The following is a 24,702-nucleotide window of genomic DNA, read 5'->3' as shown; positions in this document are numbered from 1 at the left end:
GAGATACCGAAGCAGTATCTGAAGGTTAAAAAAAAAAAGCATGTGTAGAGTAATACTACAGGATATGACTCGCAAGGTCTCGTCCAGCAGCTCCACCAAAGCTCCAGAGTGCAGTAGCAGCAGCGTCCCGCCCCGGAGTGGGACTGACGGAGATGCTGTTCTCCCAGTTCCAGTCAGTGGAGCTGCCATTTTATGGTAAACTGCTGCATGATGTTGCTTTAGAGGAGCCCGTGCAGTACCGGAACAGCACCCTAAAGAGTTGGCTCTCCGAGTGGCTCGGCAGACTAAGAAGCTGAGACTATAACGGAAGGATCATGTGTTCGAATCCCAGGTCATTCTGCTTCGCCATCAGCAGCCGGCGCCAGAGACAGCACAACTGACCATGCTCTATAGATGCCAGGCGTCCCCTCATCACTCCCATTCTGATGCAGGCTGGCACAGGTGTCTGTTCGCTGATGTAGCAGAGCTTTGGCTGCCTAGTGAAAGACACTGGGCCCTGTCTTAGACCCCACCAACAGTCTCTTTACACGGCTTCCGCCTGTGCCGTTTAAATAGCAACGAATATATATTTGCTGATGGGCACGGTGGTCTCAAAATGAGGGGTGCTCAGGTCAATTTCTGGCGTATTGATATTTGGCAATGGAAAACACAGGAGCTCCGGTTATCGGCTCGCCAAAAGATAGCTAAAATCGGGCCCCTGATGGCTGACTTCACATGAAACCGAGGAGGCGTGGCATGGCATCTGGACACGTCCAGGCAAGGACAAGAGGCTGACAGCATAGCTCCTGCAACCAGATAAGATGCATTCATTCAGACAAGCTGGCTACATACAGAGCTAACCTTTAAAGCAGTAGCATGGAGTTCAGGAGCACCCTGGTCCTCCTCGTAATTCACTGTAAGTAGAATACATTATTTTTCATTTTCAAAGGTTCAATTTAGAGGAAAAAGTGCTAGAAAAAGTTGAGTGAACTGTGTGAGTGCTGAGTGCATTCAAGCTGGATTCAGGGGGTCTTCAGTTCGATAACCCCTTAACACTCCAAGGCTTACCACACACATTTCTCAGTAACTACAGGGACTTCTGTACAAACTGGTGGGGCTGTTCTTTGGTAATAGTAACTGGTATACTGGCGGACCGTAGACTTTTCAATGGGTTAATGGGAATAATGTTTTGAATTATGCACTGTAGTCCTGCTAAATATAGAATTATTAATGTATCTGCTGTTTCGTTGTTTTTCATTGGACCAATACTTTAATGGACCAATAGAAATGTTTTCCAGAATTTTTTTTTTTTTCTGTTTTTGCTAAATCATATTGAAATAATTTAGCAAAATAAATAAATAAATAAATAAATAAAAAGCAAAACCCAACAAAATGCTGCTTTCTTGTCTGTGTATCACTTCTGTCCAATGAAAACCATGTATCTCCATTTTCAGTTTTGATATATAAATATATAAATAGTGACAAAAGAATAGGACTCAGCATCTAAACATGCAGCTCAGGCTATGAGAAAGTGGCAACCCGTTTTTAAAAACAGGATGTGGCACAAACACCCATAAGACCACAGTGCCGTTTACAAAGACATAAAGATTAAAAAGAGAATTCATGTAATAATTAATTGAAATAATAATATAATAGATATAAGAATAGATATATGTATAGATATATAGACAGATAGATAGATAGAAAGTACAATGAGATATATATGGAGAGTATATATATAGAGTGCTTGTATATTATATATATAACATTTTTTTTAAATGAGAGTAAATATAAAATAAACTATGATGATATACGATGACATATATTTATATATATTATTGTATATCATCATATATCATTGTAGTTTATTTAAAAAAATGCTAATATATATATATATATATCATCGTAGTTTATTTCAAGTAATTTAGAGTGCTTCTATTACACAGTGTACAGAGCAGGACCACGGAGAAAACAGGACAAACATGGAGATACATGGTTTTCATTGGACAGCAGTGATATACAGCTTTTTTTTTATAAGCTTTTTGTCAATTTTTGATTTTTTTGCTAAATTATTTCTAAATGATTTAAGCATCATTAATCATTTTTTTTATAAAAGCAGCCTACATATTTTTCTGCTACAAAAGAAAAAACAGCTCCAGCTAATTTCCAACAATTCTGCCTAATGTGGCATGACTGCGCGAATGACTGCAAATGTCCACCCCCCCCTCCCCCCAACCTGCTTGTACAAGTCATAGCTGCAGGCTGTGACTTCTGTAATCTACATGCTTCAAAGCAGTGCTTTAAAATCAAAGCAGTAAGATAATAAAATTGGAGGGGATTCTGTTACTTCTGCACACAACACAGTAACCAAACACACCTACGATTAGAACCGTGGCTTTTATGGTATGGTAACAGTGTTGGAGGTTTGAAATGGGCCCATGTTACAGCTCTGTTTATTCAACCATGCCATGATAAACACAGGTATCCAGTCTAGAACATCTTTCTTCTTTTCTTTTTTTTAATTAAAGATGACCAAGTGGCACAACTGTCTAAGCATACCTTGCATCATCGAGAGACTGATTCCACAGCCGTCCACAACAGCCCAGTGAAGTTAGTGTATATAGTAACAGTGCATTTCCTCTACATTAATTATTAAATTTAATTAATTATTAAAATTAATTATTACATTAATTCTCTTTTTAATCTTTAGCACAGCATGTCTTTGTAAACGGCACTGTGGTCTTATGGGGGTTTGTGCCACATCCTGTTTTTAGAAACATAATGCCACTTTCTCGTAGCCACACACACACACACACACACACACATATATATATACACACACACACACAAACACATATATATATACACACACACACACACACACACACACACATATATATACACGCACACACACACACACATATGTGTGTGTGTGTGTGTGTATATATATGTGTGTGTGTGTATATATATATATATATATATATATATATGTGTGTGTGTGTGTATATATATATATGTGTGTGTGTGTGTGTGTGTGTGTATATATATATATATGTGTGTGTGTGTGTGTGTGTGTGTGTGTATATATATATATTCACACACAGCTTGTCTAGTCCCTGAAGAGAAGTACAGCCAAGGGAATAGGTCTCCTTGCAGCAGATAAACATGTCGCAGCAATGAGGATTTGATTGCATTATCTCATTGTCTCATGATATACATTGCAGGCTGCAGTAACAATGATGCCATATAGTAACAGGATGTAGAATACTACAGTAATATTGTTGAAAAATCATAAACACATACAGTAATGCACAGACTTCATGGGAACCTGTCGCCAAATCTCATCACAATCCCATATTCTTACGTTTCAGCTCATGTCTATTTTTTTTTCTAATGTGATATGATATGTGTGTGTGTGTGTGTGTGTGTGTGTGTGTGTGTGTGTTCTTCTGCAGGTTGGAGTGTGAAGCATACTCAGGGGTTTAATGTGGGAACAGCAGGAGCCAAAGTGTTCTCAGGAGCAGCAGTGGAGGAGTTTGGATACACGGTGCAGCAGTTCTCCAATCCCCAAGGCAAATGGTAAACAGTGTGTATGTGTGTATTTGGGTTTGTTTGTGTGTATGTGTGTATTTGGGTTTGTTTGTGTGTGCGTGTGCACTGGTCCAATTCAATGAGCGATGTACAGCAGCTCTCTGTTATAGGTTTTTTATAGGTTTATGTGATGTGTATAGGTTAGGTAAAATAATGTGGAACAGTGTATATATATATATATATATATATATATATATATATACTAGTAGGTATATATATTGTTATTATGGTACCCCAGGTGGTTGCTATGGTGTCACATATGGTAGCTCCGGTGCTAAAGGTTGCTGTGGTACCTAATTTTGATGCCATTTGTATCTTTGTGACACAAGAAGGGTGCGCAAACTTTTGCGCCCCAGTTATCTACAACCAAAAGTATTGACATTCATGACTCAGGTATAAGTGAGTGGAGATACTAGGTTTTAAAAAGACTTCTATAGAAGCTGAAGTATCAACTTAAGCTTTTTACTCCAGTAAAAGTGTAAAAGTACTGGTTTCAGAACGACTTCAAGTAGAAAAGTAAAAGTAATGGAAGGAAAACAAAGGCCAAAAGCTTAGGCCGCACCACAGGGGTCTATAGTGCCCCCAACCAATACAGTACAATAAGGACACACAGTGTCGCTGATGTGAAGCACCACTCTACTGTAGGTTCCCTGGGTGATTTTTATTCTATAGGTCCAGCTGATGTATATTGGTTGGGGCCAAATAATGTGGAACTGTGTGTATATATATTTATATTAGTAGGTATACATATTGTTATTATGATATTCTAGGTGGTTGCTATGGTGTCACATGCGGTAGCTTGGGTGTTAAATGATACCTGTGGTACCTCATGATTTGTATCTTTGTGAAACAAGAAGGCTTACAACCAATTGTAGCCCAGCTTGAATGCTGTTCCCTGTGGCCACACCCAAAAAAACACCCTGTGACTGTCTGTATTTTGGGTAGCGGCTACAGCAGTTCACCAATCTCCAAGTTATATGGTATGTGAACATATGCTGTATATATGATGTCCCAGGTGGTTGATAGGGTGTTGCCAAGTGGTTTCTGTGGTATCACATTTTATTGGCATTATTTTTTTGTATTGTGACATAAGAAGGGTGAACAAACTTTTGCACCAAAATGTTAGCCCATGTTAGCTGATTGTGATTAATACTGTTTCCTCAGGTTACTGGTGGGATCTCCATGGTGTGGACCCAGCAACAACAGGCTAGGAGAGGTTTATAAGTGTAATATCATGAGTCCTGGGAACACATGTAAGAAACTGGACCTGCAGCGTGAGAACCTCAAGGCGAATATGAGTCTGGGGCTGACCCTCACACGCATCACCAAAAACAACGGCTTCATGGTAAACCTGCTCATGTTAGAGTACAGCTACAGTTTGTTAGGTCGGGATACTCTGTTTATGCTAATCTGTGTGTGTGTGTGTGTGTGTGTGTTTCAGACATGTGGTCCTCTCTGGGCTCAGGAATGTGGAAGGCACTACTATGCTACAGGAGTGTGTATAGAAGTGAACGCCCTGTTCAACCCCCAGCCTGTTCCTTCACCTGCTCTTCAAAGTAGGCGTGACTTTCTGAATATACAGTACTACACCGATCAACCATAACATTAGTACCACCTGCCTAATATTGAGTGGTGTCCCCCTTGTGCCACTGCAACTGATCTGACCATTCGAGGAATGGACTCCACAAGATCTCTGCAGGTGTCCTGTGGTATCTGGCAGATCCTTTAAGTCCCGTAAGTTTTGTGGTGGGACCTCCATGGATCACATCAGTAAGCTATAGGTGCCCATGGAGATATTACCGGTTCACCAATTGTCCTGTTTTGCAGTTCTTTAGGTAGGTACTGACCACTGTATATCAGAAAAGCCCACAACACCTGCCTGATGTTTCGGAAATGTTCTGACCCAGTCGTCTAGACATCATTAGAAAATGATGGCCTTTTGGTCACAGTGGCTCAGATTGTCATGCTTGCCCATTTCCCCCAGCATTCCACCTGTAAGTGGTTCTTATGTTATGGCTGATCAGTGTACATATGTATTAATACTAATATTGCTTATTAATACTATATGTTATATTATATATTAATATTCCTACAACATTATACACATAAGTATTAGCTAATGAACATACAGTAAGGTCTGGCGCCCTCTCCTGGGGTATTCCTGCCTTGCAGTCAATGTTTCCGAGGAGGCTCCAGACCCACTGCAACCCTGACCAGCAAAAAGCATAGAAGACTATTAATGGATAGGTGGGTGGATGGGTGGGTGGATGGATAGGTGGCTGCATGGGTGGATGCACATGCATGGTTTTGTTCTAACAGTAAGACCATGATTATAATCTATCTCTTCCACATCCTCCAGCTTGTGGCGGTCCAGTGGATATCGCTATTGTTTTGGATGGGTCTAACAGTATATATCCCTGGTCTGATGTTCTGAAGTTTCTTACCAAGCTTTTGGGAAGCCTTGATATTGGACCTGGTAAAACTCAAGTGAGTCCTCAAACTAGTTAACGTCTGTCGTTCGTCTAGAAAGTCATCTAAGCAGGACCCAGTAGAGCCTTTCCAAGAGCTTATCATTGACTGTGCCATTCCTTGTCCTTCCAGGTCAGCGTAATGCAGTATTCCAATAACCTGTCTTTTGAATTCTATTTAAACAAATATCAATCCAGAGATGAAATGCTCAAATTTGCAACTGATATAAAGCAGAAAACTGGAACCATTACCTTAACCTTTGCAGCTATTGACTCTGCCAGGTAAATAAATTCAACTTTGGGGTTGCTAGTTTTCATGGAAGTTCGAATGAAATGCTTCTATGCTGAACCTACAGACGTTTATCTGATTAGTTCTGATTATGTTTGCTTTTATCAGAGAACAGGCATTCCTCCCTCAACATGGTGGTCGCCCAGATGCCACCAAAGTGATGGTGGTGGTCACTGATGGAGAATCTGCCGATGGTTCTAATAGTAAACCGGTCATTGAGAAATGTGAAAAAGACAAACTCATTCGCTTTGGCATTGCTGTAAGTCAAAGACACCACAAATCCAGTTTGGCGTTAATCGAATTATTTACGTTTTTGTAAATATTTATATTTTGATGTTCTGTTTTCTCAAAAGCACAGTACAGTACCAACCTCTTTGTACCTACCTTTATAACTCTATATAACATTAGAAAAAACCCAAATAAACATAAAGACAGTGGTCAGTGAGAGTGTCTACCTGTAATTTACTCTATATAACATTAGAATAAACCCAAATAAACATAAAGTCAGTTGTCAGTGTCTACCTGTAATTAACTCTATATAACATTAGAATAAACCCAAATAATCATAAAGTCAGTTGTCAGTGTCTACCTGTAATTAACTCTATATAACATTAGAAAAAAACCCAAATAAGCATAAAGTCAGTTGTCAGTGTCTACCTGTAATTAACTCTATATAACATTAGAAAAAAACCCAAATAAACCCAAATAAGCATAAAGTCAGTTGTCAGTGAGTGTCTACCTGTAATTAATTCTATATAACATTAGAATAAACCCAAATAAGCATAAAGTCAGTTGTCAGTGAGTGTCTACCTGTAATTAACTCTATATAACATTAGAATAAACCCAAATAAGCATAAAGTCAGTTGTCGGTGAGAGTGTCTACCTGTAATTAACTCTATATAACATTAGAATAAACCCAAATAATCATAAAGTCAGTGGTCAGTGAGAGTTTCTACCTGTAAAACTCTATATTGCTGATGCTGATTTACTGTAATGAACGACTGATTAGATAAACTAGATGTTGGATGGGAACCGGAAACATTTGTCTTCCTCCAAGACAGCATTATAGATTAAGTAATAAATTATAGATTATAAATAATGTTATAGATTAATAGATTATATACAAATATTTAAAAGATTATGGAATAAATGTGAGAGTAATTTTCACACTTGGTTTAAGGCTTTTGCACAGTTATGTAACCAGATTCAGCAGCAGTTTATATATATATATATATTTAATATAAAATATTCAGCACTCTAATTGTGTTTGTCTTTATGTAGATCCTGAAGGACAGCGCGGATATTGTGAAGTTTACTGAGGAGATCGAGTTGATTGCAAGCAAGCCGAAAGAAAACTATGTCTTCAATGTGTCAAATGAAGCTGCTCTGGTTAACATTGCAGAAGTTCTTGGAGAGCGCATTTTCTCTGTTGAGGGTAAAACAACTTATAAAATAAATATGATGTACAGTATTGTGTAAAAGTCAGAAATCACCCTCATGTATTTAATTCCCACTCAAAATAAGCATTAAATACAAGTGATTTAGACAAAAACAGGAGAACGTAGGAGAAAAAGTAGAAAACTGAGGCTGAAAAACTGGAATTCCAGAAAATACTCAAAAGTACAGAGAAATTGGCACAGCTAACACCCATATAAGACCTGACGGCCCCCTCAGAACTGCCCCCATCAGATAGACACAACATACACAGGTGTTCATATCCATCCTTCCACTGTAAGACTCAGCTCAATGCTGTGGCTCTGAATAGCATGTGGGGCTGTTTGAGAAGCTCCTACTGAGAAAATCTAACTGCTGAAGCTGAACAGACTGGCCACCCCCCAGGCCCGGGCCTCAACATCATTGAATGTGCGGAACAATCTCGCTGGACATTTCTGCAGAAACACTGACAGCGAGTTTTCTGAAGAATGGAAACACTGACATTTTTGATATTATATTTAATTATTTGGGCTTCTGTGTCATTTTCTGTTATTATTATAATGTATTAATATATATTCCTCCGGAAAACAGCTTGTACTTTTGCTATTTTGACTGGAATTGAAATAAATGAAGGGTGCTCTCTGACTTTGGCATGTTAAAAGTCATAAAATATTATGATGTGCTAAAATATATTCTGCAAAATGATTGATGTTTTTTTTTGCGGGGTCGTCCAGGTACCGCACAAGGTCACGATTTCCAGATGGAGATGGCTCAAGTTGGGTTCAGTGCACACCAGACTATGAAGGAGGTGCTTTTGCATGTCATAGCACTGCTGTGTCATACATGTAGCTCCACTAGCTCCAGTATTCAGTGTTTCTGTTCACTGAATTCATCTGTTCACGCAGGATGAGATGCTGCTGGGTGCTGTTGGAGCATATGGGTGGATGGGAACGGTTGTCCATACTTCTCAGAAAACCACAGTGTTTCCTAAGCAAGCTTTTGAGGGAGTCTTAGAAGACAAGAACCACAGTTCCCTACTCGGTGAGTTCCGTTTAAAAGGGGTGGTAAGCATTTCTACCCAATTGTTCTCCCCAGTTTCAGCCCTATTTGTTAGTACACTCTATTACTTGTTAGTACCCCTATCACATGTAATGCTCCTGACGCTGGAAGAATGAGGACGGACACATGCCTCCAGCCACCACCTGTATTCGAACTGCCACTGATGCACTGATGCGGATCTACCCAGCAACCCATTGGAACCACCATTGGACCTCAGGTCACAGTGGCAGCGCTGGCCCACTCGGAGCTAGTTGAGGATGGTTGTTGACGGAGACCTGTTGATGCTTATCTGAGTAAAAGGCTCTGTGAGTAAGTGAGTGAGGTCTTCTTGGTGCCTCCTTAATACACCGATCAGCCACAATATTAAAACCACTCCCCTCGTGCCTCCAAAACAGCTCTGACCCCTCAAGGTATGGACTCCTCAAGAGCTCTGAAGGTGTCCTGTAATATCTGGCAGCAACAAGACGTTCTGTAAGTCGTGAGGTGGGGCCTTCATGGATCATGCACCAGTTGTCCTTCCTTGGAGCACTTTTGGTATCTACTGACCACTGCAGACCTGGAACAGGTCGTGAGGTGGGGCCTTCATGGATCATGCACCAGTTGTCCTTCCTTGGAGCACTTTTGGTATCTACTGACCACTGCAGACCTGGAACAGTTTCGGTGATGAGGCTAAGTTGCTCACTTGCTGCCTACAGTTGATTGATGCTTGGATTACTGTGCCTTTTTAGGCATGCTCAACCTTTCTCCATTACCATAATCTTAACATGCACCTAAGGCCTAATGCTAATCCTGATCCTGTAAGACCATCTAGATCTAGATCTAGATAATCAATGTTTTTCACTTAATCACTTGTGTTGATGATTTTCTGTGTTGTGGTGTGATCAGGATACTCTGTGACCACGCTGACGGAAGGATCCTCTGAGTACTACGTGGCCGGTGCTCCTCGATCCAACCACACTGGGCAGGTTGTCGTGTACACCCTCAACAGCCAAAGACAGCCCAAAATCATCAACTCACAGAGGGGGGATCAGGTACTTTTGCTTGTTGATTGAAACTAAACTAAGAACCAAGACGATCAGGCCTGCAGTATTTGAGTCTTACATTCAGGTAATTGTGCCTTTTTTAGGCATTAATACTAATTAATTACTTATTAATACTTATTATCATTATCTCTATAACCATAATCTTAACTTGCATCCAATGCCTAATGCTATGTCTGAACCTATACCTATCACCTTTGATCTTTCCAATACTCTGCATGTGATTTATGGCACCAATAGAGGCTGTACACTATATTAAGTAAAAAATATATATTTATAAATGAAATATAAAATATATAAAAGTTTGGAGTTAAATTGTTCATTTTTCATGACATTGCTTGGATTTTTTTTTTTTTTTTTTAGGTAAATTTTCCCCCCCTTTTCTTCCAATGGGGTACTGCCAGTAAACCCGCCAGTCCATAAATCCCCCTGGCACTAGCAATGCTCCCGACACTAAGAATGTAAAGACTTCCCCCGATACATGTGAAGTCAGTAGCCTCCTCTTTTCGAACTGCTGCCGATGCAGCATCGCCAGGCAGCCAACGTGCTCTGAGGACAGCGACAGGTCCCCAGCTCCATCGCAGACGTGTGCTGTGCTGGCCAACATCGCTTAGAAGTGATAAAGGGAGGAGAACGCCAACTACCCAACCAGAGACAGCAGGATGACAGCTGATGGCAAAGCGGCATGGCTCGGGATTTGAGCTCATGACCCCTGGGCCATAGTGGTAGAGCATTAGCCACTTGGAGTCCAATGAAAATTTTGTAAGGACAGCTTCCTTGCCATCAGCATTTGATAGTATAGGAGGAGACTGTGAGGGGGAAGGAACTCAGAGACCTTTAGGCTGGAGTTCAGGAGGCCACACTTTGTATTTATACTTATCTCCACTTTAACCAAACCAATTTTATGACAAATTCTTGATACTGTGGAGCTCTGTAGTAGTTCCAGATTCAGATTGTACCCCATTATAGACAATGCCTGTCACTTGCCTCTGTATTGCAGATCGGTTCCTACTTTGGCAGTGTGCTCTGTCCTCTGGATGTGGATCGTGATGGTGTTACTGACCTTCTTCTGGTTGGAGCCCCAATGTTCATGAGTGACCAGAAGAGAGAAACCGGCAAAGTCTACATCTTCTCTGTTACCAAGGTGAGAGAAGGACGTTGTCCACACTAGGACATCTGGTAATCTTGATAATGTGACGTTTCAACAAATTAATTTGAATGAAATATCCTATATATATATATCCTTTGTTTCCAAGGGTGTCTTGAGTCAAGAGGGCTCACTGGAGGGGGCCTCTCCACTGGAGAATGCCCGGTTTGGGATGGCCATTGCTGCTGTTCCTGATCTCAACCTGGACGGCTTCATCGATGTGGTAGTTGGAGCTCCACTGGAGGACAACAACCAGGGAGCCATTTACATCTACAATGGAGATAAGAGAAGCATCAGGAAACAGAGCTCACAGGTAGACCTAAACTACCAATGACCCTAATCCAACAAAGTCCTACAGAATAGCTGTAATACATCAGATCATGTATCTTCTATTCTCCACAAACTCCAGAAAATTCTCGGATCAAAACTGGACTCAACCTTGAAGTTCTTTGGGCGATCTTTAGATGGGAGTGGAGATCTGAATGGTGACTCACTCCCAGATATCTCAGTGGGGAGTTATGGGAAGGTGCTGCAGCTCTGGTAAGTCAAAGAAGAACCACATTTGGCCTCTTAAGAAACCTCCAAAGAATGGTTTCTTAGACAACCATAGGCTGCCACTATGGCCTGGGGGTCATGAGTTCGAACCCCTAGCCATGCAGCTTTGCCATCAGTGGCAAATAGTCAGAGATATCACAGTTAGTCATGTTCTCTCCAGGATGGTAGATGGTGCTCTCCCCTCATCACTCTCAAGGCAGTGCTGGGCTTCTGTTAGCTGGTGTGGTGGAGCTGGAGGGGCAGAGTCTGGCCTTGCTTGTATCGGAGGAGACGTGTTAAGTCCTCACCCTCCTACACGGTTAAAAGTATAAGGTCCTTGAGGAACCTTTGGAGGATCACCAATTTGAAACTTTGGAGGAACCTCTTAGGGTTCTTTGAGGACCCTTCAAGAAAAGGTTTTTAGAAGAAAAATATTCCTTGAAGGTTCCTCTTTAATGCACCTTAAGAGGTTCCTCCACAGTTTCAAATTGAAGTTCCTCAAGGTCTTATACTGTAAACGCTGTAGTGTCAGGAGCAGTGGTAGTGCTAGGTGGTGCTATGAATGGGTGGGTTAACCTCCTGAGACCAGGACTTTTGCATGGTGTGCTAATTTGGGATTAGTAGAACCAAAGGTGTCAAAAGTATTGACATTCATGACTCAAGTGGAGATACTAGGGTTTAAAAAGACTTCTATAGAAGCTGAAGTATCAACTTAAGCTTTTTACTCCAGTAAAAGTGTAAAAGTACTGGTTTCAGAACGACTTCAAGTAGAAAAGTAAAAGTAATGGAAGGAAAACAAAGGCCGAAAGCTTAGGCCACGCCACAGGGGTCTATAGTGCACTACCTGCCCCCCTTCCCAAAAACACATTCCTCTAAAAGCCATAATGAGGAGAAGGTTCTATTAAAATGTTGATGTTGAAAATGTTGGGCTGCACTAGGCTCCTGTTTCAGCTGCAGATCTGCCCATTGAAAATGAAGCATTTCAGTAATATCAGCTCTATTAAAGGAGCGTCTCTGTGCTCTACTGAGCATCAACATGAGCTTCATGGAGGAAAATATGAGGAGTCGTTGTCTAGAAGTTTTGTAAAGCTGCAGAAAGTCAAACTTCAGAGGCGTGTGATCAATAAGCTTTATTGGAATGTAAATGTGGGGCTCAGTCGGTACGTTTCACTGCAGCTCTCTTTAGTCTCTGCCACGGACACAGTCTTCATAACAGACTACAGACGTCTGCTGTGAGCTCGCTGGAGAGGGACGGGACGTGTGCAGGTGTGATGGATCGCTTATAAACCAATAGGGAGTCAGAATGGTGTCTGTTTATACTTCTCATCCAACCACGATCAGACTCACGCTTTCCGGATGGAGAGATTTATATGGAGAGGGGTTTTTTTTTACTATTTCAAGCCGGAATAAAAACAAAGGGAAATTAAAAAGGAGTATCGAGGCTGTTTTTAAAATGTAAGGAAGAGAAAGTTCAGATAATTGGGTGAAAATGTAAGAAGTAGAAGTAAGAAGTCGGCTGAAAAATAAAGAATTACTCCAGTAAAGTTTAGATAACCAACATTTCTACTTAAGTAACGTAACAAAGTATTTGTACTTCATTACTTGACACATTTGAGTAGGTCCTAACAAGTATATAAACTAAACTTTCGTTTTTGCAAATAACAATGTCCTTATATGCCAAAGCATCAAAGTTTTAAAAGATGAAGTATCACAGTGCAGAAAAGCAGAAATTGTCCCATATGAGGACACAGGGAAGAAACCCTCCTAGTGGTGTACAACCTTTACATCGTATGAAGGTTCTTAACACTCACAAACTCCTTTTCCAAACATGCTTCTCTTGCAAACCCAATGTGGCTATTCAGTGGAATTGCTCAAACGCCCTTTGTGGTAGCTTTACCTTTAAAGACCTTAAGACTTTAGAGTGCTCTGTGTGGTCTTACCTCAGGTCTACCAGCATTGCAGTCGTGACGGCCAGGCTTACGTTCACCCCAGTCAGGATCAACACCCTGTATAAGCCCTGTAACTTCAATGGGGGAAAGATGTCCTGTTTCAGCGCCGAAGTCTGCTTCAGTGCAGCATTCAGACCAGCGAACCCAGGAGGATCTGCAGGTAAAACCTCCATTATGCCATATAAAAGCCTTCATCCATTTTTAGTGAGCTTTGACTTTCATCTGCTGTTTTATTAGGCTTTAAACGTAGGCCTCAAAACATTGCTTCATTGATTGTGAGGTTCTCATAACTGGAGTTGGACCAGACCTTCTTCTTCAGATGTTTCCAGCATGCTGTCCTCTTTTCCCCCTTTATTCTTTTTTATATATCAGCTATAAGGTACCTCTTAACACTGGACGCTGACCTGAAGTCATCTCGCGTCAGTTCCAGAGGTCTGTTTAATAACTTTGAGCGAGTCTTCCAACAGGACATTACCGTGTCCACAAAGGAGACCTGTCTGGATCATCAAGTCTTTATTCATGTATGTATTTAATGTAGCTTTAATGAGTATTAGTATCATCATACAGTATTAATTAGATATTTTATAATAATTATTTATTTTGTATTTATTAATATAATCATTATTTATTTTATTTATAGATGTTTATGACTTTTTTCATAACTATACTATACTATCATTTAGATTTTTTATATATGCTGAAGTATCAACATCCACAAAAAATGTCCATAAAAATGCTGACTATAGGCAGCTTTTCTTTTGGTCCATTCATCATCATCATCATCATCATCATAATTTTTTCATTAAACGTAAATGCCAGATTTAAATTATCTCGAAAAAAAAGTGAAAAAGACTAGAAATGTAGATTTTTGCTTGGTAGCAACAAACCGTATACAGTATGGACAAAAGTATTGGGACACCTGCTCATTCATTGTTTCTCCCGAAATCAAAGCCACTTAAACCAAGTTGACCCTGCTTTTGTGGGACAAACTATCTCTACTGTCCTAGGAAAGCTTTTACTAAATTTTGCTGTGAGGATTTGATTGAATTTAACGACAAGAGCTTTAGTAAGGTCAGGATGTTGGATGATCACCCCCCACCAACCTCATCATCCCCAATTCCCCAACTCATCCCAAAACTATTGGATCACAACAGAGGACACAGTTCTTCCATTGCTCCACAGCTTCTTAATGCTGGGGGGCTTCATACCCCTCTAGCCCACACCTGGCATTAGGCAGCAGCATGGTGCCAATAGGTCCCTGTTTATCTATCTGCACCAGAGAGTCCTATTCTATTGGCAGTACTTCTCCACAGGAACTAGAAAAGCTGTGTGTGTGTGTGTGCATTTACACATCTGTATCAGCAATGGGTGCAAATTAAAGTATAATGCATTCATTAAAAGGGGTGTCCATAAATATGTGGACATAGTGTGTCTGTATATGTACTGTGCTAATGTTCTAAGCACCTAAACACATTATTGAAGTGTCCTCATCATGGCCTCTGTTCTCCCACAGGAAACCTTAGATGTAGTGAACCCCATGTCTTTGCTTGTGAATGTCAGCCTTCAAAAAGAAGACGGCGTCCCTGTCTTGGACAAGTTCAGTCCCAGCGAATGGAATTTCTCTGTGAGTTGTTATGGGTGTCTGTCCATGATAGTGTTCAGGATGTTCAGTGGGTAGATCTGTAGCTTCTGTGATGCTAATCACTAAATGTAGATGCTCTCTTTTCTGATTGGCTGCCCTGTATTGGACCCTTTTTATTTAAGAAAAAGTGATGTGGGTCCTTTGGTGAAGCGGCAGAGCGTCGGTCTTGTGGCGCGGCGACCTGGGTTTAGTCCCGGGTGGCTTTATTTTTAAGGGGCAGTGGTGGCTCAGCGGTTAGAGCGCCGGGCTAACGATAACAGGGTTGTGGGTTCGATTCAGCAAGGCCCTTGAGCAAGGCCCTTGAGCAAGGCCCTTTACCCTCTCTGCTCCCTGGGCGCTGGAGTTGGCTGCCCACCGCTGTGTGTGTGTGTGTGTGTGTGTGTGTGTGTGTGTGTGTGTGTGTGTGTGTGTGTGTACCTATGGGTTAAATGCGGAGGACACATTTAGGGTACTACCCTGGTTTCATAGCCTTCTCTTCTATTCACAAGCTTTCAGATGAAGACTGTGTGTGGGCCTGGTGGTCTTCCACTCTTCTAACGTGTGATGCAATTTTGCTTGGCCTTAGATCCCATTCATAAATGAGTGTGGCCCTGATGACAAGTGTGTGAGTGACTTACAGCTGAGCGTGAAGACGGCTGAACAAGGGACAAGGTGAGTGAACAGCTCCACCTCCTGTCAGACCCACAGCGTTGAGTCTTCAGTGAGGCTTTAGGTGCTGTGAGGTGCTGATGGAAGCTTTATTCTTTTGTAGCTCCTCCCCGTTACAGGTGACCAACATGAACAGTAAACTGTCCTTCATTGTGACGGTGAAGAACAGAAAGGAGAATGCCTACAACACAAAAATCTCCACCCATTACTCCAAAAACCTTTTCTACTCCTCTGTTTCACCTGTAAGTAAAAATATACACAATGTGTCCAAATACTTTTGGACAGCCCTTCTAATGAATGCATTTAGCCACTTAAACTGGCACCTGTTGCTGGCGCAGATCCACACACAGCTAGTCTGATGCTTATGATGATGATTTGGGAGAAGGTTGTATGGGAGGGGGGAGAACTTAGAGGAGTTTTGGGCTGAAGTTTGGGGGGATTCTGCTTTGTGGTAGGAAGCCAGCCCCCCTCTGATATGTGGAGCCAGTTGTTATAGATGACAGGGCTGAAAGGGAGGCAAAGGGGTGGTGGAGGGTTGGGCAGACTTGTCGTAGGCACATACACAAGGTAGAGATGGAATTTATAGGATGTTAGATTGTGGAGGAGGGGCTTCAGGCAGGTTCCTCCCACTTATATCAAGCTATGTATCTCCATTTTCGTCCGTTTTTAGTTTTCTCCATGTTTGAATACTGCAGCTGCTTCGTAACACTGTGTGATTAATTCTGGATAAACGGACCAATAGAAATGCTCTAAATTACTTGGTAGAAACTCTGGTTTTACATTGACTTACATTCAAAATTCAGACCATTTTTGCCTTCTCCTGTAAAGTCACTGTTTAGCAGATTTCTATTTTCTTGGTCTTTCTATCTTTCAGGACGAAGGAACAGACATTCAATGCGAATCAGAGGAAGCCCAAAAGCTGCTCTGCCAGTTCGGACACCCAGTCAAAACAGACCAGACAGTGAGTTCTTTTAAACGCTTTAAAAAGGCTAAATATGGGCCCAGAGTGGTCCCTATCCCGGTCATGCTGCTAGCCATCGGCAGCCAAGGCCAGAGAGAGCACAATTGGCCTTGCTCTCTCTCTAGGGTGGGTAGATGGAGCCCTCGCATCGCTTGGCTGCGGCCCTGGCCTTCACTGGCATCTTGCAGCGCTTCCCTTCAGGCGCGTTGGTTGCCCAAATCATGAGAGGCTTGACTGTGCAAGCGTCAGAGGAGGTGTATATATATATATATATATATATATATATATATATATATATATATATATATATATATATATATATATACGGGTTATCAAAAAGGCTAAATATTAAATGAATTGCTTTCTCAAGTTAATTCTCTTTCCCCACAGGTTACATTTCAGATGATTTTTTCGTTTAACCTGAAGCAGCTGCAAAAACGTGCTGAACTATTCTTCGAAGCTCAAAGGTACAGATAACATTTCCAGAGGAGCCTCTGGAGGTTCTTGGTGCTTATGGGGCCCCCTGGTGGTGTTGGGCCCTAAACAGCCATGTATTTCGAGTATGCCTTGGGCCAGCTCTACAATCGCCCCCCCCCCACACACACACACACACTCGCTCTGAGGTTTTAAGCCCTGGAAGTGCCTAGACAACCACTCTCTGGTCCTCCTGAAATCAGTGGTCTGGGGTTCGAGGCCTACTGCTCGTGTGGGAGCTATCTGCTCTCTGTGTAATGTGTGTGGGATTGTGTGATTGGATCATTTTGTCATGTGACTGCTTCGACTTATCACCTGCATGGCTAAAAAACGTAAATGCTGTGACTCCAGAAAGTGCGGTTCATCATCGGTCCACGGTTCGTCTGAAACTCGTCTGTGTGAAAGCAAATTAGTGATAATAAGCCCCTCCCCCAAACGAGCCCAGAATCGGTCCTGGGTGCAGACAGATTCTGTACAGGTGTGCCCTTAAATGCCCTTAATAGGCTCATATTTATGGCTAAGGACTACTCTTGATGATAGCATTAAACACACTTATCATATTACTGTGCCTTTAAGACTGACAGATAAACACTTTAACATGAATGGGCGGAGCCAAACTGCTGTAGACTGAACTCATGTAGACTGCTGTAGACTGACTCATATATGAATGCGCAGGTTTTAATGGGAAATTGTCTGCTTAATGTTTGTACGTACATCTTTTGAGGTTCACTGTCTCCATTTCTTCTACAGTGACAGTGCAGATGAGCGTCCTTCAGATAACAAGGTCAATGTGTCCATCCCTGTCCAGTACAGACCGGGCATCCTTCTCAGCAGGTCTTCTAAAAGTCACTCACCACTATAAACCTTTATTTTACCACTGGCCATTTTATCAGAAACACCCACCATACAGGTACACTTTGCAAGTCTACAGTACCATGGTTGGTGTTTCTGATACAATGGCCAATGCATGTAGCTACAAGGCACTTCATAAAGTGGTACCTTGTGGTTACACCTATTGGCCATTTTATTCAACACACCTTGTGGCCACACCCATTGGCCATTTTATCAGAAACACATACCATACAGGTATTGTAAACTTGCAAAGTGTCCCTGTATGGTGGGTGTTTCCGATAAAATGGCTATTAAGTGTAACTACAATGTACCTCATAAAGTGGCACCTTGTGGAAACACCTATTGGCCATTTTATCAGAAACACCTACCATACAGTTACTGTGAAGTGTAGCTGCACGCTACCAAACTTCAAGGTGCCACCTTATGGGGCTCCTTGTAGCTCTAGTTTGCAAGTTTACAATACCTGTATGGTACGTGTTTCTGATATAATGGCCAATGGGTGTGGCTACAATGTACCTCATAAAGTGGCACCTTGTGGCTACACCCATTGGCCATTTTAGCAGAAACACCTACCATACAGTTACTGTAAAGTGTACCTGTATGGTAGGTGTTTCTGATAAAATGGCCAATGGGTGTGGCTACAATGTACCGCATAAAGTGGCACCTTGTGGCTACACCCCATTGGCCATTTTATCAGAAACACCTACCATACATTTACTGTAAAGTGTACCTGTATGGTAGGTGTTTCTGATAAAATGGCCAATGGGTGTGGCTACAATGTACCTCATAAAGTGGCACCTTGTGACTGCACCCATTGGCTATTTTATCTCTTTGCAGTTTTCCAGCAACTGTTTATAGCCTGTCTGTTTCAGCAAGTGAATAACTCCACCTCTACTGTGTCCGTCAGTGGATAGGGACCACCATAGTACCACCACTGACCAGGGCCTGTATTCTTAACGCTGATTCCTCTTGTATTGCTCTCTTATTTACAGTAGTGTTAGCCCAGAGTTCTATACTGTTGACCCAGAGGATCAAGTGAAAACCAATGTTTCCAGTTTCGATGACATCGGCCCTGAGCTCAACTACACCTTCAAGGTGAGCGACTGACACTTTAGACTCTAGCGCACCTTTGGGAGAGATCTTGTGATAAAGAAGTGTGTCTTTTATTAATGGAGACAATTCCAGTCTCGCTAGGCCACAGTTAGTCCCATTACTCGCACTGTAACTTCTCAGGATTGTTTCAGCCCTGAGTGCTTTTTAATTGAGGCACAATACAGGGCAGCCAGTCTGAACAGAGCTCATTTATCTTGTATTATCTTCAAGCTTTAAAGGCACAGTCTGTACAATTCTAATGGATAAAGAGTGTTTTGGAACATAAAGCAGCAAAAATGCAGCCTGCCATCAGCAGCCAGAGCCAGAGAGAGCACAACTGGCCCTGCAGTTCCAAGTGTTTGTGGACACCCCTTCTAATGAATGCATTCAGCTATTTTAAGATGCACCCTTTGCTGACACAGCTTGCTTGTTCCAACAGAATAGGACTCTCTGGAGAAGATAAGCATGAACCATGCATATTGGCACCATACCGCCTAATGCCAGGCGTGGGCTAGAGGGGGGTATAAGGCCCCCCAGCATTTAGCTGTGGAGCAGTAAAAGAACTGTGCTCTCTGGAATGATGATTGGTGCTCCATCCAGTAATTTTTGGGATGAGTTGAGAAGTTTTGGATGATCATCCATCATCCTGACCTCACTAACGCTCTTGTTGCTGAATGCAATCAAATCCTCACAGCAATGCTCCTCCAAAATCAAACAGCAAGCCTTCTTCCCAGAACAGTAGACAGAGACAGCTACTATATTTACTCTTTTTTAAATACCCTTGATTTCAAAAGAAACAAAGAATGAGCAGGTGTCCCAATAATTTTGTCCATACAGTGCATATTTACATGAAAATGACTGGATGCAAGCATTACAGTACAATTGCACTTAATGTAGGATATGAGCCTAGAATAGGTCTACAGTTACAATGGGCCACAATTCTGTGGTGTCGCCCTCTGCAGGTGTTTGGCGGGTCATTCCCAGTCAGTCTGGCCTACTTCTCTGTGTCGCTGCCCAACAGAACTAAGGCGGGGAATCCTCTGATCTACATAACCTCAGTCACCACGGCACCTGTGAGAACACCCACGTTAATCTTACTGCTTTCAGGCTGCAGTCTCATCCTCAGGCCTTCTCTATTAGCTGGGTGACTGGAGCCTGAAGTCTAGACAGGATTGCAGAGAGAGTGCTGAGTGTGTTTAATGGTTGTTTGATTGATTCTCTCCATTTGAGCAGGCTGGGAGTGTGACGTGTGAGAGCAGCAATCTATCTAATCCGTTCAGGATTAAAGAGAAGGAATACACAGCCAGGTTCACTGGAGAGAGTTTCAGAGGAACAAAACAACTGGTAAGTGTGTGAGTGTAAGACAACACCAGCAAGTTCTTTAGGGTTATGTGTTGGGAGCTAGAGTCTATACGTGATGTCTAGACGACTGGAGGGTCGGAACATCTCCAAAACATCAGGCAGGACCAACATCAGTGGTCAGTACCTACCAAAAGTGCTCCAGGAAAGGACAACCGGTGAGCCAGTGACAGGGCCATGGGTGACTAGGACTGCTTACTATGGTCCATGGAGGTCCCAACTCACAACTTACAGGACTTCTGCAGGATCTGCTGCAAAAATCTTGGGGCCAGAGGTCTAGCGGAGTCCATAGCTTGACTGTTTTAGCAACACAAGGAGGGCCTCACTAGCGCTCTTGTCACTGAATGCAATCAAATCCTCACAGCAATGCTCGTCCCAAATCTAGCAGAAAGCCTTCTTCTTCCCTGGACAGTGGAGACAGTTACTCCAACAAAAGCAGATTCAACCCTATTGTTTTTAATTCCTTTGATTTAGAAAGAAACAATGAATGAGCAGGTGTCCCAATACTTTTGTCCATGAAAAGGTCCAGTCGCATTTGCATGTTTAAAGGGCCTATGTCCATAGTCAGACCGCAATCTGATCACAGTGTGGGATGGAATATGCAAATTCGCTTGTCGCACTGCAATTATTACTGGTGTTTGGGATGTACTGGGCGGAGTCATAGTGTTTACATTGATGTCCTGGGCTCAAAGGCGTCTCAGATCAGACCACCCCTTGAGGTGGTTCCAGTGATTGGATTTGTACCTGGTGTCTACTGGGTGAATTTACACGTGCAGTTTGATGTGGCTCGGCTTTATCCAGATATAGTCCTGATACTCAGGTGGCCGGGTGTAAACGGGGTCTCGTAGTGTGTTTGTGTATTCAGAGGGTCTGTATTCCTGTGCTGTAATCCATAAGCCGTGTCTGTAATAGAGATGAGTGTGAAGAACCTTTTACAGGTCTACAGAACCTTTACTGTAAGAGTGTCCTGTGCTCTTCTGTATGAGCAGAACTGTCGCACGGCCTCATGCCTGGTCATTCAGTGTGTTCTGAAAGACCTGGAGCAGAAGTCCATCTTCGTTAATGTGACGACTCGGATGTGGAACGGCACATTCGCTACGGTGAGTGTGAGACAACATCACTGAAATACTGCTTATTTGTAGTTACCCATAAAATCACTCCCTCCCTCTCTCTCTCCCCCTTACTCTCCCTCTCCCTCTCTCTCTCTCACTCTCCCTCTCTCTCTCCCTCTCTCCCCCTTACGCTCCCTCTCCCTCTCTCTCCCCCTCTCTCTCTCTCAATTTCCTCCCTCTCTGTCTTTCTGTCTCTCTCTCTCTCCCCCTCTCTCTCTCTCAATTTCCTCCCTCTCTGTCTTTCTGTCTCTCTCTCTCTTTCCCCCTCTCTCTCTCTCAATTTCCTCCCTCTCTGTCTTTCTCTCTCTCTCTCTCTCTCTCTCTCTCTCTCTCTCTCAGGCTGATTTCCAGTCAGTTGTTCTGACAGTAGAAGCTCAGATCAAGACATTTCTGCCTGACCTCCTCACCATCACCCAGAATCAAGTACAGGTACAACTCACCCTCCCTCACCCTCACTCACTCTACTAACCCTCCCGCACCCTTACTCTACTCACTCTTCCTTACTCTACTCACATTCACTCACTCTACTTACCCTCCCTCACCCTCACTTACTCTACTCACACTCCCTCACTCTACTCACCCTCAATCTACTCACCCTTACTCACTCTACTCACCCTCCCTCACCCTCACATACTCTACTCACACTCCCTCACTCTACTCACCCTCAATCTACTCACCCTTACTCACTCTACTCACCCTCCCTCACCCTCACATACTCTACTCACCCTCACTTACTCTACTCACACTCCCTGACCCTCCCTCAATCTACTCACCCTTACTCACTCTACTCACCCTCACTCACCCTCACTCACTCTACTAACCCTCCTGCACCCTTACTCTACTCACTCTTCCTTACTCTACTCACCCTCACTTACTCTACTCACCCTCACTCTACTCACCCTCCCTCACTCTACTCACCCTCAATCTACTCACCCTTACTCACTCTACTCACCCTCCCTCACTCTACTCACACTCCCTCACTCTACTCACCCTCACTCACTCTACTCACCCTCCCTCACCCTCCCTCACTCTACTCACACTCCCTCACTCTACTCACCCTCACTCACTCTACTCACCCTCACTCACTCTATTCACCCGCATTCACTGTACTCACACTCCCTCACTTTACTCACACTCCCTCACTTTACTCACACTCCCTCACTCTACTCTACTCACCCTCACTCACTCTACTAACCCTCCTGCACCCTTACTCTACTCACTCTTCCTTACTCTACTCACCCTCACTTACTCTACTCACCCTCACTTACTCTACTCACCCTCACTCTACTCACCCTCACTCACTCTACTCACCCTCCCTCACCCTCCCTCACTCTACTCACACTCCCTCACTCTACTCACCCTCACTCACTCTACTCACCCTCACTCACTCTATTCACCCGCATTCACTGTACTCACACTCCCTCACTTTACTCACACTCCCTCACTTTACTCACACTCCCTCACTCTACTCTACTCACCCTCACTCACTCTACTAACCCTCCTGCACCCTTACTCTACTCACTCTTCCTTACTCTACTCACCCTCACTTACTCTACTCACCCTCAATCTACTCACCCTCACTCACTCTACTAACCCTCCTGCATCCTTAATCTACTCACTCTTCCTTACTCTACTCACCCTCACTTACTCTACTCACCCTCACTCTACTCACCCTCCCTCACTCTACTCACCCTCAATCTACTCACCCTCACTCACTCTACTCACCCTCCCTCACCCTCCCTCACTCTACTCACACTCCCTCACTCTACTCACCCTCACTCACTCTACTCACCCTCCCTCACCCTCCCTCACTCTACTCACACTCCCTCACTCTACTCACCCTCACTCACTCTACTCACCCTCCCTCACCCTCCCTCACTCTACTCACACTCCCTCACTCTACTCACCCTCACTCACTCTACTCACCCTCACTCACTCTATTCACCCGCATTCACTGTACTCACACTCCCTCACTTTACTCACACTCCCTCACTCTACTCTACTCACCCTCACTCACTCTACTCACCCTCCCTCACCCTCCCTCACTCTACTCACACTCCCTCACTCTACTCACCCTTACTCAATTAGGAAATTCTTGAGGGCACACAAATTTAATACCACTGGAGTGTAAACAATACTTTACAATACTTATACTGTAAGTATACCAGAAGTGATGATAACTCTGGTGTTCTCTTACCAGACTGAAATCAGTAAAGCCGGAGCCACAGCAGATGTCCCCCTTGGTGTCATAGTGGGCAGCATTGTTGGAGGTCTCATCTTATTGGCTGCTCTTATTGCTGCACTCTGGAAGGTTGGTGACTGTTGAAACTACAGTGTAACTTAAAGGAAGAGGAAATGTCTACATTTAAGAGGATCCCAGGTGCCAAGATACACTACGTGCCCAAATGTTTGCAGACACCCCTTCTAATAAATGCACTCAGTAACTTTAAGTTGCAACCATTGCTGACACAGCCTGTTTATTCCCTTTAGAGAAGTACTGCCAATAGATATAAATATAGGTATAGGTATAAAGCCCCCCCCCCCTCCTCAGCATTGAGCTGTGAAGCAGTGGTACTGTATTCTCTGGAATGATGGATGGAGCTCCAGCCAATACATTTGGAATGAGTTGGGGAATGGAGGATGAGGTAGAGTGGTGATCATCCAACATCCTGACCTCACTAACATTCTTGCCGCTGAATGCAGTCAAATCCTCACAGCAATGCTCCTCCAAAATCTAGTAGGAAGCATTCTCCCCTGGACACTCTTCAACAAAAGTAGAAACAACTCTTTTTATTAAAATACCCTTGATTTCAGAAGAAAACCCCAAATGTGCAGGTGTCCCAATACTTTTGTCAATTCCGTGCTTCATTTTGCATTGTGAAATGCTGGTAATAGATGGTGAGATTATATTAGCCAGTTGAAGTTGAAGCATTTTTATCTTGGTTGTTGTATTTTTCTCAGATTGGCTTCTTTAAAAGAAAGAAGTTCCCGATTCCAGCGGAGAACAATGCCACTGAAAGAGAGGACCCGATGGAGGATACTTTGCAGGACTCACAGGACCATACTTACTGA

At 42.9% G+C, this 24,702-nt stretch overlaps 1 protein-coding gene across 1 annotated transcript; it reads left to right on the top strand.

Moving 5' to 3' along the window:
- The first annotated feature begins 64 nt into the window (after nt 1-64).
- On the top strand, nt 65-24,702 carry LOC140536416 (integrin alpha-2-like). The gene is made up of 30 exons (XM_072658202.1): nt 65-137; nt 3,435-3,558; nt 4,735-4,915; nt 5,012-5,126; nt 5,930-6,057; nt 6,172-6,320; nt 6,436-6,586; nt 7,609-7,762; nt 8,496-8,569; nt 8,667-8,802; nt 9,706-9,851; nt 10,861-11,004; nt 11,117-11,320; nt 11,417-11,547; nt 13,487-13,650; nt 13,863-14,011; nt 15,004-15,114; nt 15,698-15,783; nt 15,884-16,022; nt 16,131-16,133; nt 16,655-16,741; nt 17,132-17,208; nt 17,966-18,049; nt 19,060-19,162; nt 20,122-20,232; nt 20,393-20,503; nt 21,508-21,618; nt 21,970-22,069; nt 23,835-23,941; nt 24,592-24,702. Exons 1-30 carry the CDS (start codon nt 65-67, stop codon nt 24,700-24,702), a joined length of 3,564 nt encoding a protein of 1,187 aa, XP_072514303.1.

Source organism: Salminus brasiliensis, chromosome 16 (genome assembly GCF_030463535.1).
Source record: "Salminus brasiliensis chromosome 16, fSalBra1.hap2, whole genome shotgun sequence".
Taxonomy (NCBI): domain Eukaryota; kingdom Metazoa; phylum Chordata; class Actinopteri; order Characiformes; family Bryconidae; genus Salminus; species Salminus brasiliensis.
This window is presented reverse-complemented; position numbering and strand designations above follow the sequence as displayed.

Bases quoted from the DNA above. Each gene is read 5' to 3' on its own strand.
- LOC140536416 (XM_072658202.1), top strand. From the start codon at position 65: ATGACTCGCAAGGTCTCGTCCAGCAGCTCCACCAAAGCTCCAGAGTGC. The intron at 13,651-13,862 runs GTAAAACCTCCA...TTTATATATCAG, and splicing joins GAACCCAGGAGGATCTGCAG to CTATAAGGTACCTCTTAACA. The intron at 22,070-23,834 runs CCCTCCCTCACC...CTTACCAGACTG, and splicing joins TCAAGTACAGGTACAACTCA to AAATCAGTAAAGCCGGAGCC.